Source organism: Hyla sarda, chromosome 4 (genome assembly GCF_029499605.1).
Source record: "Hyla sarda isolate aHylSar1 chromosome 4, aHylSar1.hap1, whole genome shotgun sequence".
NCBI lineage: Eukaryota > Metazoa > Chordata > Amphibia > Anura > Hylidae > Hyla > Hyla sarda.
In genome coordinates, this window is record NC_079192.1 from 2,284,653 (window position 1) to 2,304,396 (window position 19,744).

The 19,744-nt window shown below is 44.5% G+C and overlaps 1 protein-coding gene across 1 annotated transcript; it reads right to left on the reverse strand.

Annotated features, from left to right (window-relative positions):
- Window positions 1-18,832, reverse strand: LOC130366664 (olfactory receptor 1496-like). Its single transcript, XM_056568983.1, has 2 exons — window positions 17,893-18,832; window positions 1-17 (listed from the first exon to the last, which is right to left on the reverse strand). Exons 1-2 carry the CDS (start codon window positions 18,830-18,832, stop codon window positions 1-3), a joined length of 957 nt encoding a protein of 318 aa, XP_056424958.1.
- Window positions 18,833-19,744: the final 912 nt, after the last annotated feature.

The following is a 19,744-nucleotide window of genomic DNA, read 5'->3' on the forward strand; positions in this document are numbered from 1 at the left end:
TCACTTGACCTTTTTGTCTGAGTGTAAAGTACAAATAATTCTAAATAATAAACATTTTGGATCTGAATGGGGACCAGGGACATGTTTTTAGTACCCTACATATTAATACTGTCATTTGTTATGATTGTTTTGGTGATTTTATCCATTGTTAGTCATAAGATTTATAAATATTTGTTTAAAAAAATAATAAATGTGTCATCCTCTCTGTGGTCTGTGATCAAGTTATGTATTTCAAAATAATGCCTTGGTCTTACAAATTGATCTTTAAAAGGTTACTCCAGTGGAAAATAATAATAATAATTTTTTTAAATCAACTGGTGACAGAAAGTTAAACAGATTTGTAAATTATTTCTATTTAAAAATCTTAATCCTTCCAGTTCTTATCATCTGCTATATGATCCATAGGAAGTTGTATTTCTTTCTGGAATTCTTTTCAGTGCTCTCTGCTTACACATCTGTCCGTGTCAGGAACTGTCCAGCGTACAAGCAGATCACCATAGCAACCATCTCCTGCTCTGGACAGTTCCTGATACAGACAGAAGTGTCAGCAGAGAGCACTGTGGTCAGAGTGAAAAAACTCCAGAAAGAAATACAACTTCCTCTGGAGCATACAGCAGCTGATAAATACTGGAAGGATTAAGATTTTTAAATAGAAGTAATTTACAAATCTGTTGAACTTTGTGGCACCAGCTGATTTAAAAAAAAATTGTACCCCTGTCAGCTAAAGCAACATACATCAATTAATAATGCTATTTCATTACCTTTCTGTGGTTTCTCAAAATTTCCACTCTATTGTCTTAACTAGAAATGAGCGAATCGAATCTGACAAAGTCGAATCAAATTTTTTTAATGGTACCCTAAGAAATTTTTATTAAAAAAGGTATCTCCATTACTTTTTTGGATCGCTAAGGTTTATATTTTTTCTGTTATTGCCTTCTAAATGGACCATTCTAATAACGGCTGCAAACTCGATGCAAAGGGATGTCATTTAGTAGCTTACATTTGCATCAGTTTTTTATCCGTTGGTATCAGCTGTCGGCAAAATCCTGCAGCCAGGACTACTACTACTCCCATCATGGAACAGACTTGTTTCCATGATGGGAGTAGTAGTTCCCTGGCTGCGGGAGTCTGCCGGAGGCTGGGAAGGTTACATTTGTGTTTGTACTACTAACACTCATACTCTGTTCCATGATGGAGGTTGTAGTACAGGGGCTGAGGGATTGATCGCACCGGGTCTCACTTATGAGAAACAATGCGATCAGAAGTTATTAAATAGGCGAACGGGCAGCATGCTGCACTCCCCTGTGATGTACGGTGTATTTTTACTTTCTTTTTTAAATTCCCCCTGGGAACACTGAATGGCCGATACGGAGGAGCCATTCAGGGCTCCCGGTGGGGTTTTTAAACTTACAGTCTGCCTAATTACTGTATAATCACATTCCCTGTGACTTAAGTATGTTCATTGTATTCCCCCATGTGTATATGTAGGATTTCCACCCCTGCCTGCTGCCATTTCTCAGCCCAAACCTCCAACCTATCCAGATCCATTTGAAACAGTGCACTGTCCTCTATTGTGTTATCTACTATACACAGTGCACTGCCCTCTATTATGTTATCTACTATATACAGTTCATCTGCAAAGATTGCTACTTTTCTATTCAGTCTCTCTACAAGGTCATTAATAAATATATTAAATAGAACCTTAAATAAACTGTTTGCTATTTATATAGTTAAAAAACATTTGGCGGTTAGTTTTACTCTCTTTGGCAATAAGTCTTTCTGTCTCTATTTTTGAGGCTTTAATCTGTTTTTTTTTTTTACATATTTTACATTTTTCTCTATATGTTTTTAATGCTTCTTCACTGCCGTCCTGTTTAAGTAGTTTAAATGCTTTATTTTTGTCATTTATTACCCCTCAACATTTTTATTCATCCATATTGCTTTTCTTTTATTTCTGACTTTCATTCCCATAAGGTATATACATCTTACAGTGAGAATTTAAGATATTTTTAAAAGTTTCCCATTTAGTGTCAGTATTTTTCTGCCATTCTTCTCTGCAGATCCTTTCAGGCTCTGCCTACTATCACTGAGCCAGTTGCTAACTTATTTACATATATTTGTCAGTGAAATACATTTTCTGGTCTCTTTAGAGATGTTCTATTGGGTAGAAGTAGAGGCTCCATTTACTTCACTGTAGTGGTGGTATTGGGCAGGTGGCGGGCAGTACCTGGTTTCCCCCAGACATGATGCTGCCCCCACCATGATCACTGTAGGGATGCTATTGGGCAGGTGATGGGCAGTGCCTGGTTTCCCCCAGACATGATGCTGCCCCCACCATGATCACTGTAGAGATGGTATTAAGTGGGTGATGGGCAGTGCCTGTTTCCTCCAGACATGATGCTGCCCCCACCATGATCACTGTAGATATGGTATTGGGTGGGTGATGGGCAGTGCCTGGTTTCCCCCAGATATGATGCTGCCCCCACCATAATCACTGTAGGGATGGTATTCGGTGGGTGATGGGCAGTGCCTGTTTCCTCCAGACATGATGCTGCCCCCCACCATGATCACTGTAGGAATGGTATTGGACGGGTGATGGGCAGTGCCTGGTTTCCTCCAGACATGATGCTGCCCTCACCATGATCACTGTAGGGATGGTATTAGTCAGGTGATGGGCAGTGCCTGTTTCCTCCAGACATGATGCTGCCTCCCCACCATGACCACTGTAGGGAAGGTATTGGGCAGGTGATGGGCAGTACCTGGTTTCTCCTAGACATGATGCTGCCCCCACCATGATCACTGTAGAGATAGTATTGGGAAGGTGATGGGCAGTGCCTGGTTTCCCCCAGACATGATGCTGCCCCCACCATGATCACTGTAGGGATGGTATTGGACAGGTGATGGGCAGTACCTGGTTTACTCCAGACATGATGCTGCCCCCACCATGATCACTGTAGGGATGGTGTTGGGCAGATGATGGGCAGTGCCTGGTTTCCCACAGACATGATGCTGCCCCCACCATGATCACTGTAGGGATGGTATTGGGCAGCTGGCGGGCAGTGCCTGGTTTCCTCCAGACATGATGCTGCCCCCACCATGATCACTGTAGGGATGGTATTGGACAGGTGATGGGCAGTGCCTGGTTTCCCCCAGACATGATGCTGCCCCCACCATGATCACTGTAGGGATGGTATTGGGCAGGTGGCGGGCAGTGCCTGGTTTCCTCCAGACATGATGCTGCCCCCACCATGATCACTGTAGGGATGGTATTGGGTGGGTGATGGGCATTGCCTGGTTTACCCCAGACATGATGCTGCCCCCACCATGATCACTGTAGGGATGATATTGGGCAGGTGATGGGCAGTGCCTGGTTTACTCCAGACATGATGCTGCCCCCACCATGATCACTGTAGGGATGGTATTGAGCATGTGATGGGCAGTGCCTGGTTTAAACAACAACAAAAAACGTGGTCTCAAATGGCTGAAGGTGCTCAACCCCAAATGCAGTTGTGCATATATACTGGGGGAGCAGATCCTGCCCTTGTAGTCCGTTGCTAAGGGCAATCCACAGCATAAAAATGCATACAAAGGAGGATGCCTGCAGCGGACTACAAGTGCCACAATAGAATCCTACACCAGATAAACAGTGTGGATGTGTAACAATTAGAATAATACAATACAGAAATGTAGGTGCACTACTGTGGTAGATGTATACAATGACATTGGCTATCCCTCAACGCTGATGCTAAAATTGAGACATTCGAAAGTGAACACCTTCCAGGCAGCATTAGGGTTGCACCTGTGAGGCCATGCACCTATATCAGCCAACTTGGGTGGGGCTTGTAGCCTCTCTCCCCCCTTCCATTGTATGTGTGCTCAGTCACGCTGGAGGGCAACTGGGAGCAGGTTGCATGTCGACCTAGTGCTGCTGTAGTTGCCCACTGGCCCCTGGTTTTTGCTTTTTACGCACAGGTAGGTTAGCGTTAGGTCCCGTGCCATCTGAGAAACCTTGGCGTTGGTGTGCGGGCTCTGGTGTGTCCTTAATATAAGGATACACTGGCAAATGTCTCAATTTTAACATCAGTGTTGAGGGATTAGCCAATGTCATTGTATACATCTACCACAGTAGTGCACCTAAATTTCTGTATTGCAGTGCCTGGTTTCCTCCAGACATGATGCTGCCCCCACCATGATCACTGTAGGGATGGTATTGGGCAGATGATTGATGGGCAGTGCCTGGTTTCCTCCAGACATGATGCTGCCCCCCCACCATGGTCACTGTAGGGATGGTATTTGGCAGGTGATGGGCAGTACCTGGTTTCTCCCAGACATGATGCTGCCCCCACCATGATCACTGTAGGGATGGTATTGGGCAGATGATGGGCAGTGCCTGGTTTCCTATAGACATGATGCTGCCCCCACCATGATCACTGTAGGGATGGTATTTGGCAGGTGATGGGCAGTGCCTGGTTTCTCCCAGACATGATGCTGCCCCCACCATGATCACTGTAGGGATGGTATTGGGCAGGTGATGGGCAGTGCCTGGTTTCCCCCAGACATGATGTTGCCTCCACCATGATCACTGTAGGGAAGGTATTGGGCAGGTGATGGGCAGTGCCTGGTTTCCTCCAGACATGATGTTGCCCCCACCATGATCACTGTAGGGATGGTATTGGGCAGGTGATGGGCAGTGCCTGGTTTCCTCCAGACATGATGCTGCCCCCACCATGATCACTGTAGGGATGGTATTGGGCAGGTGATGGGCAGTGCCTGGTTTCCTCCAGACATGATGCTGCCCCCACCATGATCACTGTAGAGATGGTATTGGGCAGGTGATGGGCAGTGCCTGGTTTCCCCCAGACATGATGTTGCCTCCACCATGATCACTGTAGGGAAGGTATTGGGCAGGTGATGGGCAGTGCCTGGTTTCCTCCAGACATGATGCTGCCCCCACCATGATCACTGTAGGGATGGTATTGGGCAGGTGATGGGCAGTGCCTGGTTTCCTCCAGGCGTTAAACTAAGTATTAAGTTTTATTTTGGTTATGTCAGTTCAGCCAGAGGGACCATTGGGCTCTTTCTTCCCCTGGTTGTTTAATATTTCCATAGTTACATAGTTTATAAGGTTTAAAAAAAAAACAAGACAAGAGTCCATCAAGTTGAACTTACAACCCAACTTTGTTAATCCAAAGAAAGGCAAAAACCTTGTATGAGACTGAAGCAAATTCCTTCCCAATTCTAATATGGCCTCAGAATAAATCCCTGGATGAAAGTTCTGCCCCTATAAATCTAGTATCCATAACCTGTAATGTTATATTTTTCCAAAATAACATCCTGGGGCCCCTTGAACTTGTTTATTGAGTCAGACATCACAACATCATGTAGAAAGAGTTCCATAGTCTCTGCTATTCTTTACTGCTCTTACAGTAAAGAATCTCTGTCTGTGATGATGGTGAAACCTTCTTTCCTCTAGATGTAGAGGATGCCCCCTTGTCATGGTTATCTGCCTAGGTATAAAAAGATCACACTATAAAGATCTATGTACTGTCCATTCATATATCTGTACATTGTATTCAGATCCTCCAAGACGTTTTCTCTCCAAACTAAATAACCCCAAGTGATAACCTGTCTTGGTCCTGTAATTCCCCCCCCCCCCCCATACCATTATTATCTTGTCGCCCTCCTCTGCACCCGCTCCAGTTCAGCCATGTTCCTCCTATACACAGATGCCCAGAATTGGACACAATACTCCTTATGTGATCTGTCTAGTGATTTAATACAGCGGTAACTATGTCCTTGTCACGTGCCTCTATAGATGCCATGACTTTATTAGCAATGGCAGCCGCTGCCTGGCATTAGTAACTAAAGTAGAGTTTACTGTCCACCAGTACCCCTAAGTCTTTTTCAGTAGAAGTTTTACTGAATGTCTTATAATTTGGCACATAATTGTACATTTTGTTTTTATGGCCCAAGTGCACAACTTTACATTTATCCACATTAAACTCTATTTGCCATGTCTGTGCCCTGCGCTTCCAGCTTCCCCAGATCCCTCTGTAATATTATGTTATCCTCCTCTGTGGCATTCCAGCTTCCCCAGATCCCTCTGTAATATTATGTTATCCTCCTCTGTGGTAATCATTTTACCCAATTCAGTGTCATTTACAAATAAAGAAATTCTACTCTGTAATCCCTCTGCAAGGTCATTAACCCCTTAAGGACGCAGCCCTTTTTCACCTTAAGGACTGAGCCCTTTTTCGCAATTCTGACCACCGTCGCTTTATGAATTAATAACGCGAAAACGCTTTCACCAAATATTCAGATTCTGAGATTGTTTTTTCGTGACATATTCTACTTTATTTTGGTGGTAAATTTTCGGCGCTACTTGCATCCTTTTTTTGGTGAAAAATCCCCAAATTTCATGAAAATTTTGAAAATTTAACATTTTTCTAACATTGAAGCTCTCTGCTTGTAAGGAAAATGGATATTCCCAATACATTTTATTTTTCTTCACAAATACAATATGTCCACTTTATGTTGGCATCATAAAATGGACATACTTTTGCTTTTTGAAAAAATTAGAGGGCTTCAAAGAAGAGCAGCAATTTTCAAAAAATTCATAAAAATTGCTAAATCTGAAGGGACAGATGTTACAGAACTACAACTCCCAGCATGCCTGGGCAGTCCAGGCATGCTTAGAGTTGTAGTTCGGCAACATCTGGAGGGCTACAGTTTGGGCACCACTGTAACAGTGGTCTCCAAACTGTGACCTTCCAGATGTTGCAAAACTACAACTCCCAGCATGCCCATACAGCCTTTGGCTGTCTGGGCATGCTGGGAGTTGCAGTTTGGCCTTCCTAGTGGTTGCCACAGTAAATATTGTTTTACTTTCACTTTCAATCCCCCCCCACCACCACCACCACCGACGATTCCCTACCTGAGCCAGGATCCTGCAGTCTCCAGCGAAGATCCCGGGTCCCCAGGCATCTTTTCCTGCAGGTACGCCCTCCATCTTCTTCCCACAATCCCCTCGACATCCATGGGCGGGCAGAACGGGGGGTTGCCATGGCAACCCCCTGTCCTGCTCTGCCATTGGTCAGAACTCTGTTCTGCTAATGGCAGGGGATAGGAGGAGATCACAGCTCTGCGACCTCACTAATATCCCTTAGGCTAATTGGGGCTATCGCTGACAACTCCGATCAGCCCTATTTTCCAGGTGATCAGGTCACCAGAGACCCGATCAGCCTGGAATTGGAGAAAATCGCATGTCTGAATTGACATGCGATTTTCTCCGATCGCCGACATGGGGGGGTCTCAGGACCCCCCTGATCGATGTGCCGGGATGCCTGCTGAATGATTTCAGCAGGCATCCCGATCCGGTCCCCAACCAGCTAGCGGCGGGGACCGGAATTCCCACGGGCGTATCCATACGCCCTCAGTCCTTAAGGACTCGGGATGCAGGGCATATGCATACACCCTGTGTCCTGAGCAGGTTAATAAACATATTGAAAAGTAGTGGTGTCAGGTTCCAGACTGGTATGCGGGGAGGACACGTAAGTGGATCCTCTGTGTCAGTGAAGCGATGGCGTGGACCGTACCTGGGGAACGGAATCTAAGAGGTTACTGGTTTTCACCAGAGCCCGCCGCAAAGTGGGATGGACTTGCTGCGGCAGGTAACCCCCAGGTCGTTCCACCCGATAGCGACTCAACCTCACCTACAGCTGAGACAGGCGCGGTACACAAGGACAAGGCTAGGCAAGGTCAGACGTAGCAGAAGGTCAAGGCAGGCGGCAAGGTTCGTAGTCCGGGGCAACAGCAAGGGTCTGGATACACAGGCTAGGGATGCACACAAAACGCTTTCCCAGGGCACTAGGGTAACAAGATTACACTTAATTGGGCCAGGCACCAATTAGCGGTGCACTGGTCCTTTAAATTTCAGAGAGCCGGCACGCGCGCGCCCTAGAGGGCGGGGCCGCATGCGCTGAGACGGGACAGAAGGAGGAAAGGGCAGGTGAGAGAATTGGGATGCGACCCGCGGGCGGGCGCGTCCTGCCACGCGGATCGCATCCCTGGTGATACTAGAGCAGCGCTCCCGGTCAGCGGGTCTGACCGGGGCGCTGCATGCAGGAGAACGCCGCGAGCGCTCCGGGGGGAACAGGGACCCGGAGTGCTCGGCGTAACAAGTGGACCCAGTGGTCCCCCTGTGGTTCCCCTTGTAACTGTCACCCACCCCCACCCTCTGCCTACTCTGACTGAGCCAGTTGCTAACTCATTTACATATATCCTCCCCTAGTCCCTGCATCCTCATTTTATGTACTAACCTTTTGTGTGGAACAGTATTAACCCCTTAACGACGAAGGACGTATATTTAAGTCCTCCACCGGCTCCAACGATATGCCGCGGGGTCACGCAAATATCATGCGTGGAGGAACAAAGAATGTCGCACTCACCGATCCAGGATGAAACTTCTTTATTGAAGACTAGTCAGCGGGTGTACGGATCAGCATAGCGGGAGCGTCTCCACGCTCCCGCTATGCTGATCCGTACACCCGCTGACTAGTCTTCAATAAAGAAGTTTTATCCTGGACCGGTAAGTGCGACAATCTTTGTTCCTCCACGCCTGATTTTATTATTTTGAGAATAAAAAATAGAAACAAAGACCAACACAGGAGCAGGAGCATTGGATATTTAGAGATGAGCGAATTTGCAGTAATTCGATTTGTCACGAACTTCTCGGCTTGGCAGTTGCTGGCTTTAGCCTGCATAAATTAGTTCAGCTTTCAGGTGCTCTGGTGGACTGGAAAAGGTGGATACAGTCCTAGGAGAGTCTCCAGCCACTGGAGCACCGGAAAGCTGAACTCATTTATGCAGGATAAAGTAATTAACTGCCGAGCTGAGAAGTTCGTGACAAATTGAATCCCTGTAAATTCGCTCATCTCTAGATATAGTCATTAGTATGACAAAAACATGACTAAACAAACAAAATAAAAACTAAAATGGCCTGAAGGAACCTAAGATGGGAACAAAGCTACCAGGCCCAAAAAACAAAGAAAAGAAAGAGGGGATAATATCAGAGAGCATTAGGAGGACTGCACAGAAAAGCACCTGACCGAAAATAGGACAAAACAGACACCCACAGGAATGAATAGGAGTGAAATAGAATGGGAGAAGAACAGACAACAAAGAGACATTCAAGGCAGACATCTATCAGGGACAAGGGAGGGGGCATCAGGGAACCTACTACGCAGCGGGGGGGGGGGGGGGGGGGGGGTTGGCAGGAAATAATGACCGGTAGTCATTTATAGAGAGAAAAATAATCCAGGGAGACCACAGTACCACCTGCTTCTTCTCCCGGAATGTTTGTGCCACCAGAAGTTCCTTCTTATGGTGTATGCGGTGGATTTCAGTAAACTAATCTGTTGTTGGGGAGATAGTCCTTTTCCATAAACTGGGAAACACCAGTCTAGTTGCTATTATAAGGACTCGATTGAGAAACAGCCCCCACAGGCCCCGGGAAAAGAGACAGGAGAAGCAGGGCAGGGTCATTTGGAATGGTTTCTCCTGTGATCTTATGAATAATGGCAATGACCTTTTCCCAGAAAGGTTGTGGGATGGAGCATGCCCACCAGATATGTATCAAAGTTCTTTCTTTACAACCACAACACCAACACAGGGCAGAAGTTGAGGGGGGCATTTTATGAAAAAGGAAAGGGGCCCTGTACCGACGTGAAAGTATCTTATAATTGGTCTCTTGAACCTTACGTGAGATAGTTTGTACCAGAGAGGAGAGCTTTGGTCCATTACTCCGAAGAGGTTTACTGGCCAAGGTCTCTCCCCCATTTGGAAAGAAACAGGAATTTATCGTATGTGAGGGATCCGCACAATAATAATATACAAAGTTATATTCACGTGTCCCCGCCGCTCCGCACTGTCACCGCTGCTCTCCATCGTCGCTCTCCATCGCCGTCATCACATCGCTGCACGCGCCGCTCCTATTGGATGATGGGACGGCGTGCGCTGTGATGATGACGAATGAGAGTGAAGGCTATGCAGGGGAGCATGAAGAGGACGGTCTGAAGCGGCGGGGACAGATTATGTGACACTCACAGGGGCACACGGGGCACATTAAACGGCTATCCGGCGGTAGCTGAAGCAGTCTGCGCTGCCAGATAGCCGTTTATGCGAGGGCCCCGGCATAGAAAAGCATTGTTTGTTGATAATGCCTTCAACATACAGTAGCCTCTGAGAGGCCATCGTATGTTGTAATGATTATATGTCAGGGCCATCGTAAGTCAGGGGGTCACTGCATAGGCCGAAAGGAAGTTCGTGTTACATTGTTGGGGAATATGGAAGCGTTTGGCACTTATATAAGTGCCAAAGTGACTGGTTCACAGGGGGAGGATAGGAGAAGAGGTTGAAAAAGAACAAATAGGGAACCATGAGTAGACTGAAGGGGTGGTCTTCATCAGACAGGACTAGATAAAGAGCCAAAGTCTTGTTTCAGAGCTGTGATAGCAATTAAGAAGTCTCGTGAGTACCGAGGCAATATAATATGATAAACAGGAAGATTCAGACTTCCACAAGTTTTCCATCTGATCAAGATCAACCTCGCTATCCTTGGAAATTTATGGGACCAAACCAATAAAGAAAAAGCAGTGTTAAAGGGAACCCCCGCGATCTCCAGCACACCAGCCCTGGACTCTGAACTTTTCGTTCTGAACACTGGGTTCAGGGTTGTGGTTGGGACGTCACTCCGCGCCACCTCCATTCATTGCTATGGGAGGGCGCATGGCGGCCGTCACGTCCCCTCTTATAGACATGAATGGAGAGGGGGCGTGCCGTGATGTCACAAGGCATGATGTCACGACCACTGCCGTGCAGGAGATCGCAGGGGATCAGACATGTTTTCCCCTATCCTTTGGATAGGGGGATAAGATTTTTAGGGGTGAAGTACCCTTTAAGTTTAGTAAAGAAAGATTTAGGCAAGACTACAGGCAGAGTTTAAAAAAGGTAAAGAAGCCTAGGAAGAATGATCATCTTGAGGATATTTATGCACCCAAGCCACGGAAATTTTTTATTATGCCATTAAGAAAGATCGGAGGTCATGAGAGACAGAAGAGGTGGGAAGTTGAGTACATAAGTATCCTCAAGAGACGTTGGTACCTGAATCCTAAGGTGTTAAAATGGGTACTCCGCCCCTAGCATCCAAAGGATAGGGGATAAGATGTCAGATCACTGGGATCCCGCTGCTGGGGACCTCCGGTATCTCCACTGCAGCTCCCCGCTTTCATTATTGCACAGAGCAAAGTCGCTCTATGTGCAATGACCGGCGATACAGGGGCCGGAACACCGCCCCCTCGTGATGTCACGGCCCGCCCCTTTAATGCAAGTCTATGGAAGGGGGTGTGATGGCCGCCACGCTCCCTCCCATAGACTTTTATTGAGGGGGTGGGCCATGATGTCACGAGGAGGCGGAGCCGTGATGTAATGATACTCTGGCCCCTGTATTGCCCTCCATTACGCACAGAGTGAGTTTGCTCTGTGCAGTAATGATAGCGGGGTGCTACAGCGGAGATCCCGGGGGTCCCCAGCAGCGGGACCCCAGTGATCTGACATCTTAACCCCTATCCTTTGGATAGGGGATAAGATGTTAGGGGCAGAGAACCCCTGCCACAAAAAATATAGTTTTATGGCAAGAACCTCCAACGTGGGCAGGTAAACGTTAAGGGCTACATACTTTTGTATGTTCATTTATTAATTGCTATAAGAAGCAAAAGTGCGATTAATGAAAAAGAGAGCTTGAAGAGAGATGTGAAGGAACGAGAGGTAGATTAGTAAATATTTGACAAAGGCTAAACACGTTATATCGATCAGCAGGCCCCCGCGCAAATGCCCATGGGGGTCATCAGCCCCCCCATGTCGGCAATCGGCGCAAATCGGAAGTGAATTCACGCTTGCGATTTGCTCGATTCTGGGTCATTACGGGTCTATGGTGACCAGGTGACCCGGAAAATAAGGGGGATCGCGGTTGTCCAAGACACCGACGATCCCCCTGAAGGGATAGGAGTGAGGTGGCAGAGGTTCCACCCCTCCTATTCCTGCTATTGGGCATCTAGATGCAACGTCCAATAGCAGATCGGCGGCGGGGGGGTTAACTTTCGTTTTCCCCGTTCTTCCCCGTTCTTCCCACCCACAATGGGGAACCGAAGGGGACCGGGTGCCGAAGATCCACTTACCCTGCGGACGAGGCTGCGGGCGACGATCCGTGTCAGTGATCGGCGGGCGGCATGTCGTGCGGCTGGCTCCCTGGATCCGAGGGAAGCCGGTAAGTTGCCTAGCAACATCTAGAGGCCTACAGTCTGAGACCACTAATACAGTGGTCTCTACACTGTTGCCCTCCAGATGTTGCAAAACTACAACACCCAGCATGCCTAGACAGCTGTCATGCTGGGATTTGTAGTTTTGCAACAGCTGGAGGGTCACAGTTTGGAGATCACTGTGGCCCTCTAGATCTTGCAAAACTACAACTCCCAGCATGCCCACATAGCAGTTTGCTGTGTGGGCATGCTGGGATGCTGGTCTCTAAACTGTAGCCCTCCAGATGTTGCAAAACTACAACTCCCAGCATGCCCAGACAGCTGTTTGCTGTGTGGGCATGCTGGGATTTGCAGTTTTGCAACAGCTGGAGGGTCACGGTTTGGAGATCACTGTGCAGTGGTCTCTAAACTGTGGCCCTCTAGATCTTGCAAAACTGCAATTCCCAGCATGCCCAAACAGCTGTCTCGGCATGATGGGAGTTGTAGTTGCGTATCTCCAGCTGTTGCATAACTACATCTCCCGGCATGCCCTTCAGCGATCAGTACATGCTGGGAGTTGTAGTTTTGCAACAGCTGGAGGCACACTGGTTGGAAAATACTGAGTTAGGTAACAGAACCTAACTGAAGGTTTTCCAACCAGAGTGTCTCCAGCTGTTGCAAAAGTACAACTCCCAGCATGCCCGGTCTGTCAGTACATGCTGGGAGTTGTAGTTTTGAAAAATCTGGAGGTATGCCCCCCATGTGAATGTACAGGGTTCATTCACATGGGCTAGTTTACAGTGAGTTTTCTGCTTCAAGTTTGAACTGCAGCTAATTTTTCGCCGCAGCGCAAACTCCTAGTGGTAAGCTCACTGTAAACCTCCGCCTGTGTGAATGTACCCTAAAAACACTACACTACACTAACACATAATAAAGGGTAAAACACTACATATACACCCCTTACACTGTCCAAAAATTAAAAATGAAAACGTATCGTACGGCAGTGTTTCCAAAACTGAGCTTCCAGCTGTTGCAAAACAACAACTCCCAGCATTTCCGGACAGCTACTGATTATCCAGGCATGCTGGGAGTTTAGCAACAGCTGAAGGCACCCTGTTTGGGAATCACTAGCATAGAATACCCCTATGTCCATCCCTATGCAATCCCTAATTTAGTCCTCCAAAGCGCATGGCGCTCTCTCACTTCGGAGCCCTGTCATATTTCAAGGAAACAGTTTAGGGCACTACAAATACAAATTGCACTACATATTTGAAGGCTTTTTCTCCTTTTACCCCTTATGATAAGGAAAAGTTGAGGGCTACACCAGCCTGTTAGAGTAAAAAAATAAAACATTTTACACTAACATGCTGGTGTTGCACCATACTTTTTATTTTCACAAGTGGTAAGAGTGAAAAAAGACCCCCAAAATTTTTAACGCAATTTCTTCTGAGTACGGAAACACCCCATATGTGGGCGTAAAATGATCTGCGGGCGCACAACAAGGCTTAGGAGTGAGAGCGCACTATGTACATTTGAGGTCTAAATTGGTGATTTGCACAGTGGTGGCTGATTTTACAGCGGTTCTGACATAAACACGAAAAAATAAATACCCACATGTGACCCCATTTTGGAAACTACACTCCTCACTGAACGTAACAAGGGGTATAGTGAGACTTAACACCCCACAGGTGTTTGACACATTTTCATTAAAGTTGGAAAAAAAAAAATCTAAATCCTGGTGTTACCCTAAAGTTTTCAATTTCACAAGGGAAAATAGGAAAAAAGCCCCCAAAACTTGTAACCCAATTTCTTCTGAGTATGGAAATGCTCTGTGGGCAAACTACAATGCGAGAAGGAGCACCATTGGGCTTTTGAAGAGAAAATTTGTCCGGAATTGAAGGCCATGTGTGTTTACAAAGCCCTCATAGTGCCAGAACAATGGACCCCCCACATGTGACCCCTTTTTGGAAATTACACCCCTCATGTAATGTAAAAATGGGTGCAGTGAGCATTTAAGCCCCACAGGTGTCTGTCAGATTTTTGGAACAGTGGTCCGTAAAAATGAAAAATGTAATTTTTCATTTGCACAGCCTACTGTTCCAAAGATCTGTCAAACGCCAGTGGGGTGTAAATACTCACTGCACTCCTTATTAATTTCTGTGAGGGGTGTAGTTTCCACAATGGGGTCACATGTGGGGGGGTCCACTGTTTTGGCACCACGGTTGCTTTGTAAACGCACATGGCCCCTGACTTCCATTCCAAACAAATTCTATTTCCAAAAGCTCAATGGCGCTCCTTCTCTTCTGAGCATTGTAGTTCACTAGCAGAGCACTTGATGTCCACACATGGGGTATTCCCATACTCAGAAGAGATGGGGTTACAAATTTTGGAGGTAATTTTTTCCTATTACCCCTTGTAAAAATTTAAAATTTGGGGAAAAATCTGCATTTTAGTGAAATTTTTTTAATTCATTTACACATCCAACTATAACAAAAAGTCGTCAAGCACCTGTGAGGTGTTAAGGCTCACTGTGCCCCTTGTTACGTTCCTTGAGGGGTGTAGTTTCCAAAATAGTATGCCATGTGTTTTTTTTGCTGTTCTGGCCCCATAGGGGCTTAATAAATGCAACATGCCCTCCAAAATCCATTTCAGCAAAATTTGCTTACTAAAAGCCAAATGTGACTCCTTCTCCTCTGAGCATTGTAGTTCACCCGCAGAGCATTTTACGTCCTAACATGGGGTGTTTCCATACTGAGAAGAGATGGGATTACAAATTTTGGGGGGCATTTTCTCCCATTACCCTTTGTAAAAAATGGTAAATTTGGGAAAAAACTGCACTTTAGTGAAAAAAAAAATTCATTTACACAACCATCTTTAACGAAAAGTCGTCAAACACCTGTGGCGTGTTAAGGCTCACTGTACCCCTTGTTACGTGCCTTGAGGGATGTAGTTTCCAAAATAGTATGCCATGTTGGGGGTTTTCTGCTGTTCTGGCACCATAGGGGCTTCCTAAATGTGACATGCTCCCAAAAACCATTTCAGAAAAACTCACTCTCCAAAATGACATTGTCGCTCCTTCCCTTCTGAGCCCTTTACTGCGCCTGCCAAACACTTGACTTAAACATAAGAGGTTTGTCCTTACACAAAAGAAATTGGGTTACAAATTTTGAGAGGATTTTTCTCCTTTTACCCCTTGTAAAAATTCAAAAACTGGGTCTACAAAAACATGCGAGTGTAAAAAATTAAGATTTTGAATTTTCTCCTTCACTTTGCTGCTATTCCTGTGAAACACTTAAAGGGTTAACACACTTACTGAATGTCATTTTGAATACTTTGAGGGGTGCATTTTTTATAATGGGGTCTTTTATGGGGTATTTCTAATATGAAGGCCCTTGAAATCCATTTCAAAACTGAACTGGTCCATGAAAAATTAGATATTTTTTTTTACCACTAACATGAAGTAGAATATGTCACGAAAAAACAATCTCGGGATCAGAATGAAAGGTAAAAGCATCAGAGTTATTAATGCTTAAATTGAAAGTGGTCAGATATGCAAAAAACGCTCTGGTCCTACAGTGAAAATTGGCCTGGTCCTTATTGGGTTAAATGGGTACTCCACCCCTAAACATCTATGCCTGATCGCAGTGGTCCCGCAGGTGGGGACCCCCGCGATCTTGGCTGGGGCACCCAGCGTTCATTTAGAGTGTTGGGTGCAGCGCTGGAGGCTCGTGATGTCACAGCCTTGCCCCGCTCATGACATCAGTGCAAGTCTATGGGAGGGAGCGTGACGTCACAAGAGGAGCATGACCATGACATCACGAGCCTCCATCCCGCATTGCCAGTCATCTGGCACTGAGTGAAGTTCTCTCTGTGCACCAGATGTCTGGGGTGCTGCACCCGAGATCGCGGGGGTCCCCAGCGGCTGGACCCCCAGCAATCGAGGATAAGATGTCTATGGGTGGAGTACTCCTTTAACTTTTTTATTTTTTTATTTTGTCACATATGGGGCTGTACAGAATATTTTTTGCTGTGATCTGTATTTTCTATCAGTTCTGTTTAATTATTGATGGGACTTTTTGATCCCTTTAAATTTATTATTGTCTGATTTATATAAAGTGATACAAAATCCTATATTCTTGTGGTTTCTTTAACATTATATTTAAACAAAATATGTTTATGTTTGCTTAATTTTTTTTATGAAAAATCGGACAAAGAGGAGAGATTTATATAAAGGGAGGATAATATTTATATTTTTATAAACATTTTAAACATTATTTACAATACTTTCACGTAGCATAGCATTGATCAGTGATATCACTGTCTGTTTAAGGCAATATGTAGTGATCATTGGTGGCACGGAGGGAAGCAGGAGACCGCCAGGTGCCTTCTTAACTGATGGGGATCTCCGCACTGGGGTTTGAAGGGTCCGATGAGACCCCTAAACCCACCGGTGCCTGCTTATTTCACTTTAAGATGCCACGATAGGCATTGGATGCAGCATCCAGACAGTTAAATGTGAGCCATTAGCATGATTGCTTATGTCTGGCATTAGAGGTGAGTGTTTGATGCCGATAGCAGCTGGTGCTCACCCTCTATAAAGCGAGCTCTGTTCCTTAGCTTTATTTATAATAACCCTGCACGCACACAACATGCATTGTGTGTCATTAAGCAGTTAATAGTAAAAAAAAAAAAAACAGTTAATAGTATTCTTTATTTACCAATCCACTGCCAGTAGAGTTTGAAAAATTTTGGCCATTGGTGGTCTAGTGTTTTTACGGTCGCTATTTTGCCTGAGCTTCCATAATAAAGCTTGAAATGTACTGGATATTCTGGAGCTGCCCAAATCTAATGGAATTCAAGATCTTGCTACTGAGGGTTATTTATACTTGACAAAATAAAAAGTAGAAATACCAATAAATGAAGTCATTTAAACAGGTATTACTGAGGAAATTTTTTTTTTAAATCAACTGGTGCCAGAAAGTTAAACGGATTTGTAAATTGGTGTCGCGGTGGTGGTGGACGCTGCCTGGTGCTCCGCCATTTTATGCTAGGGATGTTAGGGACCCACTCTTAATAGGTGGCCTTGACGTGGCGAGTGGGCTTGTACCTTTTGATCATAATGTATACTAACAACCTGTTAGTTTTTGAAATTATGCTGAGAAGCAATTAGATCAAAATGCAAAATTGTGGATGTGCGGCAATGTCTTTTTTCTACCTAGATTTGTAAATTACTTCTATTAAAAATTCTTAATCCTTCCAGTACTTATTGGTGGCTGTATACTATAGAGAACATAATTTTCTTTTGGGATTTATTTTCTGTCACGACCACAGTGCTCTCTGCTGACACCTCTGTCCATGTCAGGAACTGTCATGAGCAGGAGCAAATCCCTGTAGCAAACATATGTTGCTCTGGACTGTTCCTAAAATGGACAGATGTGTCAGCAGAGAGCACTGTGGTCATGACAGAAAATAAATAAAAATATAAAAGAACTTCCTGTGGAGCATACAGCTGCTAATAAGTCCTGGAAGGATTCATTTTTTTGAATAGAAGTAATTTACAAACTTTCTGGCATCAGTTGATTATTATTTTTTTTTCCACCGGAGTATCCTTTAACATGAAGAAGATATTTTGCTCTTAAGCTTTTAAAGGCCTGTTTAATCTCTCTATTACTCAGACTGTAGATCATAGGATTGAGAAGCGGAGTAACTACAGTGTAGAACATGGAGAGGATCTTCTTTACGTTTTCCTTGTTTGGAAAAAAATAGATGCAGATTAGGGATCCATAAAATAAGGAGACCACGGCCAAATGAGAGCTACAGGTGGAGAAGGTCTTCTGCCTCCCGGTTGTAGATGGGATCTTTAGTATGGTGAAGATAATATAAATATATGAGACCATAATCACCATAAATGGACAAATCATAAATGGCACAGCCAGAATCATGTCTTCTAATTTCACATTAAAAGTTTCTGAGCAGGAAAGTTTAAGTATGGGATCTAAATCACAGAAGAAATGGTCAATGATGTTTGGTCCACAGAACTGCAGTTGACTCATTGTTACTGTAAAAGTCAATGTAGCAGCAAATGTCATCACCCAAAACAAGAGAACGGCTTTTAGACAAAATGTAAGGTCCATAACGGAGGAGTAATGTAGAGGGTTACAGATGGCCTGATACCGGTCATAGGACATCACCGTCAGGAAAAGACTTTCTAATGTTTCTGAGACTGCAAAAAAATAAAATTGTATCAAACAGTCGATAAAGGGCAGAGAACGTCCTTCATACAACACAACATGGAGCATGTTGGGTACTATAATGGTGGAGAGAAGGATATCTGAGGAGGAGAGCTGTGTGAGGAAGAAGTACATGGGGGAGTGGAGGGATCGGCTGTAGGATACCACCATAATGATCAGGAGGTTCCCACAGATGGTCACACAGAAGATCAGCAGAAGGAGGAGAAAGAAAAGAATCTTAAAACTGTGTAAATTCTGAAATCCTAAGAGAAAAATTTTGGTCACCGTATTAGAATTGTTGCTCTGCATATTCAGAGAACAACTTTTCATGGAAAATGTAATTAAATATATATTTTAAAAAAAAATCAGTTATTGACCCCACAGTGTAATGGGATTTCTCCTTTATATTACATTAGAGGTTCATGTAGATGATGAGGTTCAGTTTCTCTGGACTCTTCTTGTTGGATTGTATTGTGACCAACGTGTCTACAGAGAGATACAAAAAAGTGGTAGAGAAATTTTGAACATTGAATCTCTGTGATATTTTATTACCACAATTCTGATGTTAAACATCCTGTTTATAGGAATGTTCCAAATTGTATTTTTATTTTATTTGTTAGAATGTTCTCAGCCTTGGGAAAAACATTAAAAAACCCTATACTTACCTTCCTTCCCCTACCACTCTCCCAGACCCAGTCCCATTGCACTGTACTATTTCTGTTAGGGGTTGCCATATGTATTGTCTGCTCAACCCATAAACACAGGCACTGCTGACACAGGCAATTCACAATCTGATCCCAAACACAAGAAGCCCTATGCACCGGGAATGACTTTGGGAGAGCAGTGGGAAAAGCAAGAAAGGAGGTAAGTTTAGGGGTTTCCTCCAGGCTAAGAACATCCTTAGAAAAAAATACAATTTATGAAAACTCTCTAAATTTACAAAAAGCTGTTTGTAATATTATTTAGGAAATTGTAATATGAAGTGACAAAAAAGATATAACAAAAAAGTAATACAATTGAAAATAATATTATTAAAAAATAATGAGAAGCTTATAAAGGAAATCGCAGATTTCATAACATCATATACTGTAAAATTTCTATTTGAATGCTATTTTATAGAAATTGATTTGATTATAGTATTAGAGGTTTTCTTGTTTGTTTTAAATATATTTCAATTTTAACTGTTTCAATGTACCTAAAAACCTCTAACTACTGCTGTAC